The following is a 17,847-nucleotide window of genomic DNA, read 5'->3' as shown; positions in this document are numbered from 1 at the left end:
TCATGGTATATAATTCAGGATCACGATATATGCAGCTCTATGCATGTCGAGATAAATTCTAAATTTTCACCTACGTGCAATTCAGTTCAGAAATATTTTTTTCCTTCTCAGCACTTAGACAAAAAAAAAAAAAAAAAAGAATGCAAGATATATGACCATTTATAATATGTTATAGTCTTTCTTAAAGTTGAGGTTTCACAGCAATGCATATCATATTCCCTCTACACAGTCAGGACGATTCTAAAGTTTTTTCTCTTCTGTTAAGTTACTTTCACCAGACGGCGCCACTGCTGAAGTCAGACCCGTACGTCTTCTTCGTCAACGCATTCAACTATAATTCCTATGGCCATACCGCCCACGACCCACGTAAACTATACCGCGCCCACGGCTTCCCTGCTTATGGCTGGATGACCACCCGCCAGGGGGCTACAGAAATGCTGGCCAACTGGGTTCCTATAAACCAGGTGAGCGGTGTACGGGTGGAGTTATCTACATGATGGGACAAGATGGTTTGTTAGAATGTACTAAGAGGTGAGAGGCAAACAGCAGACCTAAATAAGTGGGGTTACGCTGCTTAAACTTCAATTTATTCACCAGTTCAAACGTTCCAGAATGTTCTCAGTTGATAACTAACACCTAGTATTACTAAAGTTAATTAGTTCAAACGTTCCAGGATGGCCACGCTTGATAACTAACACCTACTAGTCTTAATAGAGTTAACCTGGTCTTCTTGGTGGGGCCAGAGGAACGCTGTGTGGGACTGGTGGGTGCGAGCCATGGTGATGGGAGACCGTGACATGCTGATGCCGGAGGTACCCCGCACTCGGCACATGGGTGGCGGTGGAACCCACATCTCGGGCTTCGATCAGCTCCTCTTCTCCAGCCAACCTCTCAACAACATGGCCGAGGTGATCCTCGACGTGCAGAGGTGATATGTACTGTACAACCTTTTTTGAAAACTACAAACATTCTCAGCTTTGGACACTTCTTTTTTTTTGAACCCTTATTGAGTCAAGTCTACAAATTGTACACTTACGAGCTTTCATTTTCTCACTCATATTTTCCATTTTTTTTTTTTTTTTATCCAGGAGGGTCACTACCAGGACATGTTTCTGTCTGTCTCACGTTCAGATGAAAAAGATAAATCTAAGACATTTTTTGTGATTTTTTTTTTTTTTTGCTTAGAGTTCTAAGACTAAATATCTTCAAAAGACTTTTAGACAAATATTTTATAGATTCAAGTATACTGTGAAAAAACGCCAGATATAAACTGTATAAACGACAGCGGCAACGGGGAGAGTAGAAGGATAATATGCAGCTGTGGGGAGTCAATGCTAGCTTAAAAACTGCCAAGCGGAACTCCGTTTTCTTGTCATTTAAAATAGTTATTTTTTTTCTTTTACGAGACAGCCCAGTCGTGGGCCAATCAGGCCTCCTGTTGTCTGTCTTTCTCATGTAAACGCATGTAAACTCATCTTACAAACATTTACCCGTCAATATCCAGTATGTTCCTATACCAAGACTACAAAACGGAAAGGAATCCAGACCTCACTTCATACACAATGGTCATTCTACGAATCATATCTTAACTCCTCCAGTATAAAAACCTACTCTTCATCCACCTACACATACCACCAGTCCTCCAGTATACAAACCTACTCTTCATCCACCTGCACAAACCACCAGTCCTCCAGTATACAAACCTACTCTTCATCCACCTGCACAAACCACCAGTCCTCCAGTATACAAAGCTACTCTTCATCCACCTGCACATACCATCAGTCCTCCAGTATACAAACCTACTCTTCATCCACCTACACATACCACCAGTCCTCCGGTATACAAACATACTCTTCATCCACCTACACATAGCACCAGTCCTCCAGTATACAAACCTACTCTTCATCCATCTGAACATACCACTAGCTCTTCCAGTATAAGAGCGTATTCTTCATCCATCTGCACACACCAGCAGTCCTCCGATATACAAACCTACTCTTCATCCACCTGCACGTACCACCAGTCCTCCAGTATCCAAACCTACTCAATCCACCTGCACATACCACCAGTCGTCCAGTATACAAACCTACTCTTCATCCATCTGCACATACCACCAGTCCTCCAGTATACAAACCCAATCTTCATCCACCTGCATATACCACCAGTCCTACAGTCTACAAACCTACTCTTCATCCACCTGCACATACCACTTGTCCACCAGTATACAAACCTACTCTTCATCCTCCTGCACATACCATCAGTCCTCAAGTATACAAACCTACTCTTCATCCACCTGCACATACCACCAGTCCTCCAGTATACAAACATACTCTTTATCCACCTACACATACCAGCAGTCCTCCATTATACAAACCTTCATCCATCTGCACATACCACCAGTCCTCCAGTATACAAACCTACTCTTCAACCATCTGCACACCACCAGTCATCCAGTATACAAACCTACTCTTCATTCACCTGCACACACCACCAGTCCTCTAGTATACAAATCTTATCTTCCTCCTTCTGCACATACCACCAGTCCTCCAGTATACAAACCCAGTCTTCATCCACCTGTACGTAACACCAGTCCTCAAGTATACAGACCTACTCTTCATCTATCTGCACACCACCAGTCGTTCAGTATACAAACCTAATCTTCATCCACCTGCACATACCAACAGTACTCCAGTATACAAACCTACACTTCATCCACCTGCACATGACAACAATCCAGTATACAAACCTACTCGTCATCCACCTGCACACCACCAGTCATCCAGTATACAAACCTACTCTTCATTCACCTGCACACACCACCAGTCCTCCACTATACAAACCTAATCTTCCTCCTTCTGCACACACCATCAGTCCTCCAGTATACAAACTTAATCTTCAGCCACCTGCACGTACCACCAGTCCTCCAGTATACAAAACTACTCTTCATTCACCTGCACACACCACCAGTCCTCCAGTATACAAACCTAATCTTCCTCCTCCTGCACACACCATCAGTCCTCCGGTATACAAACCTAATCTTCAGCCACCTGCAAGTACCACCAGTCCTCCAGTATACAAACCTACTCCTCATCCATCACACACCACCAGTCCTACAGTATACGAACTTACTCTTCATCCACCAGCACGTATCACCAGTCCTCCAGTATACAAACCTCTTCATCCATCTGCACACCACCAGTCGTCCAGTATACAAACCTACTCTTCATCCACCTGCACATACCATCAGTCCTACAGTATACAAACCTACTCTTTATCCATCTACACATACCACCAGTCCTCCAGTATACAAACCTACTCTTCATCCATCTGCACACCACCAGTCCTACAGTATACAAACCTACTCTTCATCCACGTGCACGTACCACCAGTCTTCCAGTATACAAACCTACTCTTCATCCACCTGCACATACCACCAGTCCTCCAGTATACAAACCTACTCGTCATCCACATGCACATACAACCAGTCCTCCAGTATACAAACCTACTCCACCTGCACATACCACCAACCCTCCAGAATACAAACCTACTCTTCATCCATCTGCACATACCAGCAGTCCTCCAGTATACAAACCTACTCTTCATCCACCTGCACAGACCACCAGTCCTACAGTATACAGGCCTACTCTTCATCCACCTGCACACACCACCAGTTCTCAAGTATACAAACCTACTCTTCATCCATCTGCACATACCACCAGTCCTACATTATACAAAACTACGCTTCATCCATCTGCACACCAACAGTCCTACAGTATAAAAACCTTCTCTTCATCCACCTGCACGTACCACCAGTCCTCCAGTATACAAACCTACTCTTCATCCACCTGCACATACCACCAGTACTTCAATATACAAACCTACTCTTCATCCACCTGCACATACCACCAGTCCTTCAGTATACACACCTACTCCTTATCTGCACATGCCACCAGCCCTCCAGAATACAAACCTACTCTTCATCCACCTACACGTACCACCAGTCCTCCATTATACAAACCTACTCTTCATCCGCGAACACCACCAGTCATCCAGTATACAAACCTACTCTTCATCCATCTGCATACACCAGCAGTCCTCCAGTATACAAACCTACTCTTCATCCACTTGCACATACCACCAGTCCTCTAGTATACAAACCTACTCTTCATCCATCTGCACACACCACCAATCCTCCAGTATAGAAACCTACTCTTCATCCACCTGTACGTACCACCAGTCCTCCAGTATACAGACATGCTCTTCATCCACCTGCACGTACAACCAGACCTCCAGTATACAAACCTACTCTTCATCCATCTGCACATACCACCAGTCCTCCAGTATATAAAATCTTCATCCAACTGCACCACACGTCCTCCAGTATACAAACCTACTCTTCATCCACCTCCACATACAACCAGTCGTCCAGTATACAAACCTACTCTTCATCCACCTGCACATACAATCAATCCTCCAACATGCAATCCTACTCTTCATCCACCGGCACATACCACCCGTCCTCCGGTCTACAAACCTACTCTTCATCAACCTGCACATACCACCAGTCCTCCAGTATACAAGCCTACTCTTCATACATCTGCACATACCACCAGTCCTCCATTATACAAACCTACTCTTCATCCACCTGCACATACCAACAGTCCTCCAGTATACAAACCTACACTTCATCCACCTGCACATAACACCAATCTAGTATACAAACCTACACGTCATCCACCTGCACACCACCAGTCCTCTAGTATAAAAACCTACTCTTCATCCACCTGCACGTACCACCAGTCCTCCAGTATACAAACCTACTCTTCATCCACCTGCACATACCACCAGTCTTCCAGTATACAAAGCTACTCTTCATCCATCTGCACACACCACCAGTCCTCCAGTATACAAACCTACTCTTCATCCATCTGCACATACCACCAGTCCTCAATTATACAAACCTACTCTTCATCCACCTACACATACCACCAGTCCTCCGGTATACAAACATGCTCTTCATCCACCTACACATAGCACCAGTCCTCCAGTATACAAACCTACTCTTCATCCAACTGCACATACCACTAGCTCTTCCAGTATAAGAGCCTATTCTTCATCCATCTGCACACACCAGCAGTCCTCCGATATACAAACCTACTTTTCATCCACCTGCACGTACCACCAGTCCTCCAGTATCCAAACCTACTCAATCCACCTGCACATACCACCAGTCCTCCAGTATACAAACCTACTCTTCATCCATCTGCACTTACCACCAGTCCTCCAGTATACAAACCTACTCTTCATCCGCCTGCACACACCACCAGTCATCCAGTATACAAACCTACTCTTCATCCACCTGCACACACCACCAGTCCTCCAGTATACAAACCTACTCTTCATCATTCTGCACATACCACCAGTCCTCCAGTATACAAACCCAATCTTCATCCACCTGCACATACCACCAGTCCTCCAGTCTACAAACCTACTCTTCATCCACCTGCACATACCACCAGTCCACCAGTATACAAACCTACTCTTCATCCACCTGCACATACCATCAGTCCTCAAGTATACAAACCTACTCTTCATCCGCCTGCACATACCACCAGTCCTCCAGTATACAAACATACTCCTTATCCACCTACACATACCACCAGTCCTCCATTATACAAACCTTCATCCATCTGCACATACCACCAGTCCTCCAGTATACAAACCTACTCTTCAACCATCTGCACACCACCAGTCATCCAGTATACAAACCTACTCTTCATTCACCTGCACACACCACCAGTCCTCTAGTATACAAATCTTATCTTCCTCCTTCTGCACATACCACCAGTCCTCCAGTATACAAACCCAGTCTTCATCCACCTGCACGTAACACCAGTCCTCAAGTATACAGACCTACTCTTCATCTATCTGCACACCACCAGTCGTTCAGTATACAAACCTAATCTTCATCCACCTGCACATACCAACAGTCCTCCAGTATACAAACCTACACTTCATCCACCTGCACATGACAACAATCCAGTATACAAACCTACTCGTCATCCACCTGCACACCACCAGTCATCCAGTATACAAACCTACTCTTCATTCACCTGCACTCACCACCAGTCCTCCACTATACAAACCTAATCTTCCTCCTTCTGCACACACCATCAGTCCTCCAGTATACAAACCTAATCTTCAGCCACCTGCACATACCACCAGTCCTCCAGTATACAAAACTACTCTTCATTCACCTGCACATACCACCAGTCCTCCAGTATACAAACCTAATCTTCCTCCTTCTGCACACACCATCAGTCCTCCGGTATATAAACCTAATCTTCAACCACCTGCAAGTACCACCAGTCCTCCAGTATACAAACCTACTCTTCATCCATCTACACACCACCAGTCCTACAGTATACGAACTTACTCTTCATCCACCAGCACGTATCACCAGTCCTCCAGTATACAAACCTCTTCATCCATCTGCACACCACCAGTCGTCCATTATACAAACGTACTCTTCATCCACCTGCACATACCATCAGTCGTGCAGTATACAAACCTACTCTTTATCCATCTACACATACCACCAGTCCTCCAGTATACAAACCTACTCTTCATCCATCTGCACACCACCAGTCCTACAGTATACAAACCTACACTTCATCCACGTGCACGTACCACCAGTCTTCCAGTACACAAACGTACTCTTCATCCACCTGCACATACAACCAGTCCTCCAGTATACAAACCTACTGGTCATCCACATGCACATACAACCAGTCCTCCAGTATACAAACCTACTCCACCTGCACATACCACCAACCCTCCAGAATACAAACCTACTCTTCATCCATCTGCACATACCAGCAGTCCTCCAGTATACAAACCTACTCTTCATCCACCTCACAGACCACCAGTCCTACAGTATACAAGCCTACTCTTCATCCACCTGCACACACCACCAGTTCCCAAGTATACAAACCTACTCTTCATCCATCTGCACATACCACCAGTCCTACATTATACAAAACTACGCTTCATCCATCTGCACACCAACAGTCCTACAGTAAAAAAAACCTCTTTATCCACCAGCACGTACCACCAGTCCTCCAGTATACAAACCTACTCTTCATCCACCTGCACATACCACCAGTACTTCAATATACAAACCTACTCTTCATCCACCTGCACATACCACCAGTCCTCCAGTATACACCCCTACTCTTTACCTGCACATGCCACCAGCCCTCCAGAATACAAACCTACTTTTCATCCACATACACGTACCACCAGTACTCCATTATACAAACCTACTCTTCATCCGCGAACACAACCAGTCCTCCAGTATACAAACCTACTCTTCATCCATCTGCATACACCAGCAGTCCGCCAGTATACAAACCTACTCTTCATCCACTTGCACATACCACCATTCCTCTAGTATACAAACCTACTCTTCATCCATCTGCACAGACCACCAATCCTCCAGTATAGAAACCTACTCTTCATCCACCTTTACGTACCACCAGTCCTCCAGTATACAAACATACTCTTCATCCACCTGCACGTACAACCAGACCTCCAGTATACAAACCTACTTTTCATCCATCTGCACATACCACCAGTCCTCCAGTATACAAACCTACTCTTCATCCATCTGTACTTACCACCAGTCCTCCAGTATATAAAATCTTCATCCAACTGCACCACACGTCCTCCAGTATACAAACCTACTCTTCATCCACCTCCACATACAACCAGTCCTCCAGTATACAAACCTACTTTTCATCCACCTGCACATACAATCAGTCCTCCAACATACAAACCTACTCTTCATCCACCTGCACATACCACCAGTCCTCCGGTCTACAAACCTACTCTTCATCAACCTGCACATACCAACAGTCCTCCAGGATACAAGCCTACTCTTCATACATCTGCACATACCACCAGTCCTCCATTATACAAACCTACTCTTCATCCACCTGCACATACCAACAGTCCTCCAGTATACAAACCTACACTTCATCCACCTGCACATAACACCAATCTAGTATACAAACCTACACGTCATCCACCTGCACACACCACCAGTCCTCTAGTATAAAAACCTACTCTTCATCCACCTGCACGTACCACCAGTCCTCCATTATACAAACCTACTCTTCATCCACCTGCACATACCACCAGTCTTCCAGTATACAAAGCTACACTTCATCCATCTGCATACACCACCAGTCCTCCAGTATACAAACCTAATCTTCATCCATCTGCACATACCACCAGTCCTCCATTATACAAACTTTCATCCATCTGCACCCACCATCAGTCCTTCAGTATACAAACCTAGTCTTCATCCACCTGCAAGTACCACCAGTCCTCCAGTATACAAACCTACTCTTCATCCATCTGCACACCACCAGTCCTACAGTATACGAACTTACTCTTCATCCACCAGCACGTGCCACCAGTCCTCCAGTATACAAACCTCTTCATCTATCTGCACGTACCACCAGTCCTCCAGTATACAAACCTACTCTTCATCCATCTGCACATTCCACCAGTCCTCCATTATACAAATTTTCATCCATCTGCACACACCATCAGTCCTTCAGTATACAAACCTAGTCTTCATCCACCTGCAAGTACCACCAGTCCTCCAGTATACAAACCTACTCTTCATCCACCTGCACGTACCACCAATCTTGTAGTATACAAACCTACTCTTCATCCACCTGCACGTATCACCAATCTTGTAGTATACAAACCTACTCTTCATCCACCTGCACATACCACCAGTCCTCCAGTATACAAAACTACTCTCCATCCATCTGCACATTCCACCAGTCCTACAGTATACAAAACTACGCTTCATCGAACTGCACACCAGCAGTCCTGCAGTATAAAAACATACTCATCATCCACCTGCACGTACCACCAGTCCTCCAGTATACAAACATACTCTTCATCCACATGCACATACCACCAGTCCTTCAGTATACAAACCTCTTCATCCACCTACACATACCATCAGTCCTCCAGTATACAAACCTACTCTTCATCCACCTACACGTACCAGCAGTCCTCCATTATACAAACCTACTCTTCATCCGCGAACACAACCAGTCCTCCAGTATACAAACCTACTCTTCATCCACGAACACAACCAGTCCTCCAGTATACAAACCTACTCTTCATTCACCTGCACGTACCACCAGTCCTCCAGTATACAAACCTACACTTCATCCACCTGCACATACCACCAGTCCTCCAGTATACAAACCTCTTCATCCATCTGCATACACCAGCAGTCCTCCAGTATACAAACCTACTCTTCATCCACCTGCACATACCACCATTCCTCCAGTATACAAACCTACTCTTCATCCATCTGCACACATCACCAATCCTCCAGTATAGAAACCTACTCTTCATCCGCCTGTACGTACTACCAGGCCTCCAGTATACAAACATACTCTTCATCCACCTGCACGTACAACCAGTCCTCCAGTATACAAACCTACTCTTCATCCATCTTCACATACCAACAGTCCTCCAATATACAAACCTACTCTTCATCCATCTGTACTTACCACCAGTCCTCCAGTATATAAAATCTTCATCCATCTGAACCACACGTCCTCCAGTATACAAACCTACTCTTCATCCACCTGCACATACAACCAGTCCTCAAGTATACAAACCTACTCTTCACCTGCACATACAATCAGTCCTCCAGGATACAAACCTACTCTTCATCCATCTGTACTTACCACCAGTCCTCCAGTATATAAAATCTTCATCCATCTGCACAACACGTCCTCCAGTATACAAACCTACTCTTCATCCATCTTCACATACCACCAGTCCTCCAGTATACAAACCTACTCTTCATCCATCTGTACTTATCACCAGTCCTGCAGTATATAAAATCATCCATATACCCCACATGTCCTCCAGTATACAAACCTACTCTTTATCCACCTGCACATACAACCAGTCCTCAAGTATAGAAAACTACTCTTCATCCACCTGCACATACAATCAGTCCTCCAGGATACAAACCTACTCTTCATCCACCTGCACATACAATCAGTCCTCCAGGATACAAACCTACTCTTCATCAACCTGCACATACCACAAGTCCTCAAACATACAAACCTTCTCTTCATCCATCTGCTCATACGACCAGTCCTCCAGTATACAAACCTACTCTTCATCCACCTGCACATACCACCAGTCCTCCAGTGTACAAATCTACTCTTCATCCATCTGCACGTACCACCAGTCCAACATTATACAAACCTACTCTTCATACACCTGCACATACCACCAGTCCTCCAGTATACAAACCTACTCTTCATCCACCCTCACATACCACCAGTCCTCCAGTATACAAACCTACTCTTCATCCATCTGCACATACCACCAGTCCTCCAGTATAAAACCTAATCGTCATCCACCGCCACACACCACCAGTCTTCCAGTATAGAAACCTACTCTTCATCAACCTGCACATACCACCAGTCCTCCAGTATACAAACCTACTCTTCATCCATCTGCACACACCACCAGTCTTCCAGTATACAAACCTACTCTTCATCCACCTGCAGGTACCACCAGTCCTCCAGTATACAAACCTACTCTTCATCCATCTGCACACACCACCAGTCCTCCAGTATACAAACCTACTCTTCATCCACCTGCACGTACCATCAATTCTCCAGTATACACAACAACTCTTCAACCACCTGCACATACCACCAGTCCTCCAGTATACAAACCTACTCTTCATCCACCTGCACATACAACCAGTCCTCCAGTATACAAACCTCTTTATCCACATTCACATACCACCATTCCTCTAGTATACAAACCTGCTCCACCTGCACATACCACCAGTCCTCCAGAATACAAACCTACTCTTCATCCATCTGCACATACCAACAGTCCTCCAGTATACAAACCTACTCTTCATCCACCTGCACACACCACCAGTCCTACAGTATACAAAACTACTCTTCATCCACCTGCACACCACCAGTCCTCAAGTATACAAACCTACTCTTCATCCATCTGCACACACCACCAGTCCTACAGTATACAAAACTACGCTTCATCCATCTGCACATACCACGGTCCTACAGTATACAAACCTACTCTTCATCCACCTGCACGTACCACCAGTCCTCCGTATACAAACCTACTCTTCATCCACCTGCACATACCACCAGTCCTCAGTATACAAACCTACTCTTCATCCACCTGCACATACCACCAGTCCTCCAGTATACAAACCTCTTCATCCACCTGCACACCCACCAGTCCTCCAGTATACAAACCTACTCTTCATCATCTGCACATGCCACCCAGTCCTCCAGTATACAAACCTACTCTTCATCCACCTCAACACTACCACCAGTCTCCATGTATACAAACTACTCTTCATCACTGCACATACCACCAGTCCTCCAGTATACAAACCTACTCTTCATCCACCTGCAATTACACCAGTCTTCCAGTATACAAACCTACTCTTCATCCACTCTGACATACCACCAGTCCTCCAGTATACAAACCTAATCTTCATCCTGTCACATACCAGCAGTCCTCCAGTATACAAACCTACTCTTCATCACCTGACACAGACCAGTCCTCAGTATACAAACTTACTCTTCATCCACTTGCGCGTACCACCAGTCCTACAGTATACAAACCTACTCTTTATCCATCTACACAAACCACCAGTCCTCCAGTATACAAACCTACTCTTCATCCATCTGCACTTACCACTAGTCCTCCATTATACAAACCTAATCTTCATCCATCTGCACACACCACCAGTCTTCCAGTATACAAACCTACTCTTCATCCACCTGCAGGTACCACCAGTCCTCCAGTACAAAAACCTACTCTTCATCCATCTGTACACACCACCAGTCCTCCAGTATACAACCTACTCTTCATCCACCTGCAGTACCATCAATTCTCCAGATACAAAACAACTCTTCAACCACCTGCACAACCACCAGTCCCTCCACTATACAAACCTACTCTTCATCCATCTGCACACCACCAGTCATCCAGTATACAAACCTACTCTTCATTCAAATGCACACACCACCAGTCTTCCAGTATACAAACCTAATCTTCATCCATCTTCACATACCACCAGTCCTCCAGTATACAAAACTACACTTCATCCATCTGTACTTACCACCAGTCCTGCAGTATATAAAATCATCCATCTACACCACACGTCCTCCAGTATACAAACCTACTCTTTATCCACCTGCACATACAACCAGTCCTCAAGTATAGAAACCTACTCTTCATCCACCTGCACAAACAATCAGTCCTCCAGGATACAAACCTACTCTTCATCCACCTGCACGTACCACTAGTCCTCCGGTCTACAAACCTACTCTTCATCAACCTGCACATACCACAAGTCCTCCAGTATACAAACCTACTCTTCATCCATCTGCACATACCACCGGTCCTCCAGTATACAAACCTACTCTTCCTCCACCTGCACATACTACCAGTCCTCCAGTGTACAAATCTACTCTTCATCCATCTTCACGTACCACCAGTCCAACATTATATAAACCTACTGTTCATACACCTGCACATACCACCAGTCCTCCAGTATACAAACCTACTCTTCATCCACCCTCACATACCACCAGTCCTCCAGTATACAAACGCACTCTTCATCCATCTGCACATACCACCAATCCTCCAGTATAAAACATCTTCATCCACCTCACACACCACAGTCTTCCAGTATAAAACCTACTCTTCTCAACCGCACATACACCATCCTCCAGTATACAAACCTACTCTTCATCCATCTGCACTTACCACCAGTCCTCCAGTATAAAACTTAATCTTCATCCATTGCACACACACCAGTCTTCCATTATACAAACCTACTCTTCATCCACCTGCAGGTACCACCAGTCTCCTGATACAAACCTACTCTTCATCCATCTGCACACACCAGTCCACCAGTATACAAACTACTCTTCATCACCTGCACGTACCATCAATCTCCAGTATACAAACAACTCTTCAACCACTGCACATACCACCAGTCCTCCAGTATACAAACCTACTTTTCATCCACTCACACCACCAGTCTCCAGTATACAAACCTCTCTTCATCCACCTGCATACACCAGTCCTCCGTATACAAACTACTCTTCATCCACCTGACAACCACCATCCTCCAGTATACAACCTACTCTTCATCCACCTCACTACCACATCTCCAGTATACAAACAATCTTCACCACCTGCACATACCACCAGTCCTCCAGTTACAAACCTACTTCATCCATCTGACATCCACCAGTCTCCAGTAACAAACCTACTCTTCATCCACCTGCAAACCACCAGTCCTCCAGTAACAAACTACTCTTCATCCACTCACATACCACAGTCCTCCAGTATAAAAAATCTTCATCCACCTGCACAACACACCAGTCCATTATGCAAACTACCTTCACCACTGCACATACAACTAGTCCTCCAGTAACAACCATTCATCCATCTCACACACCACATTCTCCGGTATACAAACCTACTCTTCATCCACCTGCACAACCACCAGTCCTCCAGTAACAAACCTTCTCATTCCACCTCACATACCACCAGTTCTCCAGTTAAACCTACTTTTCATCCACCTGCACCTACCACCATTTTTCCAGTATACAAAGCCTACTCTTCATCCACCTGCACGTACCACCAGTCCTCCAGTATACAAAACTACTCTTCATCCACCTGCACTTACCACCAGTCATCCAGTATACAAACATACTCTTCATCCATCTGCACATACCACCAGTCCTCCATTATACAACCTCATCCATCTGCACACACCATGAGTCCTCCAGTATACAAACCTAGTCTTCATCCACCTGCAAGTACCACCAGTCCTCCAGTATACAAACCTACTCTTCATCCATCTGCACACCACCAGTCCTACAGTATACGAACTTACTCTTCATCCACCAGCACGTACCACCAGTCCTCCAGTATACAAACCTCTTCATCCATCTGCACACACCACCAGTCCTCCAGTATACAAACCTACTCTTCATCCACCTGCACATACCATCAGTCCTACAGTATACAAACCTACTCTTTATCCTCTACACAAACCACCAGTCCTCCAGTATACAAACCTGCTCTTCATCCACTGCACAACCACCAGTCCTCAGTAATACAAACCTACTCTTCATCCACTTGCACTTACCACCAGTCTTCCAGTATACAAACCTACTCTTCATCCACTGCACAACCACAGTCCTCAGTATAACAACTACTCTTCATCCACCACATACCACCAGTCCTCCAGTATACAATACCTCTTCTCCACCTGACATACCACCAGTCCTCAGTATACAAACCTACTCTTCATCCACTGCACACCATCAGTCCTCCAGTATAAAACACTCTTCATCCACCTGCACTACCACCAGTCCTCCGATATACAACACTCTTCTCCACCTGCACATACCACCAGTCCTCCAGTATAAAACCTACTCTTCATCCACTACACATACCAACAGTCCTCCAGTATACAAACGCATCTTCATCCACCTGCACAACCACCAGTCCTACAGTATACAAAACTACTCTTATTCCTGCACACCACCAGTCCTCAGTATACAAACCTTCTTCTTCCACCACGTACATACCACCAGTCCTCCATATACAAAACTACGCTTCATCAATCTGCACACCAGCAGTCCTGCAGTATAAAAACCAACTCTTCATCCACCTGCACGTACCACCAGTCCTGCGGTATACAAACCTACTCTTCATCCACCTGCACATACCACCAGTCCTTCAGTATAAAACCTACTTCTTCATCCACCTACACAACACTTCTCCAGTATACAAACTACTCTTCATTCCACCTGCACATACCACCAGTCCTCCAGTATACAAACCTACTCTTTTCTCATGCACACACCACCCTCCAGAAAAAAACCTACTCTTCATCCACCTACACGTACCACCAGTCCTCATTATACAAACTACTTCTTCATCCTGGAACAACCAGTCACCCAGTATACAAACCTACTCTTACATTTCATGCACGTACCACCAGTACTTCCAGTATACAAACTACACTTCATCCATCTGCACATACCACCAGTCCTCCAGTATACAAACCTATTTTCATCCATCCTGAACATACCAAAGTCTCCAGTATAACAAACCTACTCTTCATCCACACTGCACACACAACCAGGTCCTCCCAGTATACAAAGCCTCTTATCCACATGCCACACCACCAGTCCCTCAAGTATACAGACCTGCTCTCATCCTTGCACACACCACCAGTCCACCAGTATACAAACCTACGCTTCATCAACTGCACATACCAGTCAGTCCTCCAGTATGACGAACCTACTCTTCATCCACCGGCCACGACCACCAGTCCTACAGTATACAAAACTAGCTCTTCATCCTCCTGCACATCCCACCAGTGCCTCAAGTATAACAAACATCTCTTCATCCACCTCACACATACCACCTAGTCCTAGCAGTAACAAAACTACTCTTCATCAACCTGCACTACAAAGTCCCTACAGCTTAGAACCTACTCCTTCACCACCTGCACGTAGCCACCAGCCTCCGATATACAAACCTACTCTTCATCCACCTCTGCACTTACCACCAGTCCTCACATTAAAAAACCTACTCTTCATCCACCTGCACTACCACCAGTTCCTCATTACAAACCTACTCTTCATCCACTGCACAACCCAGTTCCAGTATACAAACCTACTCTTCATCCACTGCACATACACCAGTTCCAGTATACAACCTACCTTCATCCACCTGCACACACAGTCCTCCAGTATACAAACCTACTCTTCATCCACCTGCACATACCACCAGTCCTCCAGTATACAAACCTACTCTTCATCCACTGCACACCACCAGTCTACAGTATACAAACCTACTCTTCATCCACCTGCACATACCACCAGTCTCAGATACAAACCTACTCTTCATCCACCTGCACATACCACCAGTCTCAGTATACAAACCTACTCTTCATCCACTGCACATACCACAGTCTCCAGTATACAAACCTACTCTTCATCACTTGCACATACCACCAGTCCTCCAGTATACAAACTATCTTCATCCTCTGCACACACACCATCCTCCAGTATACAACCTATCTTCATCCACCTGCACGTACCACCAGTCCTCCAGTATACAAACTACTCTTCATCCATCTGCACACACCAGTCCTTCCAGTATACAAACCTACTCTTCATCCACCTGCACATACCACCAGTCCTACAGTATACAAACCTACTCTTCATCCTTCTACACAAACCACCAGTCCTCCAGTATACAAACCTACTCTTCATCCATCTGCACACCACCAGTCCTACAGTATACAAACCTACTCTTCATCCACCTTCACGTACCACCAGTCCTCAGTATACAAACCTACTCTTCATCCACCTGCACATACCACCAGTCCTCCAGTATACAAACCTACTCTTCATCACCTGCACATACAACCAGTCCTCCAGTATACAAACACTCTTTATCCATATGCACATACCACCAGTCCTCCAGTATACAAACTACCTTCCTCCACCTGCACATACCACCAGTCCTCCAGAATACAAACCTACTCTTCATCCATCTGCACATACCAACAGTCCTCCAGTATACAAACCTACTCTTCATCCACCTGCACACACCACCAGTCCTACAGTATACAAACCTACTCTTCATCCACCTGCACATACCACCAGTCCTCCAGTATACAAACCTACTCTTCATCCACCTGCACACTACCACAGTCTTCCAGTATACAAACCTACTCTTCATCACCTGCACACACATCAGTCCTCTAGTATACAAACCTGATCTTTCATCCACCTGCCACATACCATCCAGTCCCTCCTAGTATACAAACCTACTCTTCATCCACCTTTGCACATACTACCAGTCCCCAAGTATACAAACCTACTCTTCATTCACCTGCACATACCACCAGTCCTCCAGTACACAAACCTACTCTTCATCCACCTGCACATATCACCAGTCCTCCAGTACTCAATTACATCTTCATCACCTGCACATAACCACGTCCTTCCAGTATACAAATTTGCTCTTCATCCACCGAGCACATACCACCAGTCCCCTCCCAGTATACAAACTTAGCTCTTCATCCACCTGCACACGCCACCACCTGCACATACCCCAGTCCTTCCAGTATACAAACTTACTCTTCATCCACCTGCACACACCACCACTCCTCCAGTATACAAACTTACTCTTCATCCACCTGCGCATACCACAAGTCCTCCTTACCTACTACATCTCACATCTCTTTTGCTGCCATCCCTCAGCCTCTTCTTCCAATTACCAATACCAACGCATCTCTCCGTCTTTTTTCTTACTGACAACTTTCGTAATACCATACCTTACTATACTTCTCTCTCTCTCTCTCTCTCTCTCTCTCTCTCTCTCTCTCTCTCTCTCTCTCTCTCTCTCTCTCTCTCTCTCTCTCTCTCTCTCTCTCTCTCTCTCTCTCTCTGTGCATTTTGCCAATAATTCCTACAGAGTTACCTGTATTTTCCTGACAATTCAACTATTTCACAACCCCGTGTCACTGACATTAGCGTCGGGAACTTTGAAACAAAAAATAATGAGATTTTTCCCTATAGACTTTGAGGACTGCAAGGGCCCTCACTTGGGTACTGCCGCAGAGCTGAAAAGAAATCACATTAGTACCGTCGCTGACCCAGCAGGGTCTATGTGAAGTCAGTCTCAGGTCTGTGA

The 17,847-nt window shown here is 45.4% G+C and overlaps 2 protein-coding genes across 2 annotated transcripts in view; one reads left to right on the top strand and one right to left on the bottom strand.

Moving 5' to 3' along the window:
- LOC139762050 (uncharacterized) overlaps positions 1-17,847 on the bottom strand; it is a 385,663-nt gene that overhangs the window by 224,131 nt on the left and 143,685 nt on the right. The window lies entirely within an intron of this gene.
- The window catches only part of LOC139762011 (protein O-linked-mannose beta-1,2-N-acetylglucosaminyltransferase 1-like), an 80,627-nt gene that overhangs the window by 29,451 nt on the left and 33,329 nt on the right, over positions 1-17,847 (top strand). Inside the window, exons 8-9 of the mRNA XM_071686793.1 lie at positions 266-464; positions 744-928. Coding sequence (XP_071542894.1) covers positions 266-464; positions 744-928 — 384 coding nt within the window. The remainder of the gene's footprint in view (positions 1-265; positions 465-743; positions 929-17,847) is intronic.

The sequence above is a fragment of the Panulirus ornatus genome, chromosome 42, assembly GCF_036320965.1.
Source record: "Panulirus ornatus isolate Po-2019 chromosome 42, ASM3632096v1, whole genome shotgun sequence".
In the NCBI taxonomy this organism is placed as follows: Eukaryota; Metazoa; Arthropoda; class Malacostraca; order Decapoda; family Palinuridae; genus Panulirus; species Panulirus ornatus.
Note: the sequence above shows the minus strand (reverse complement) of the source record. Positions and strands in the feature narration are given on the sequence as shown.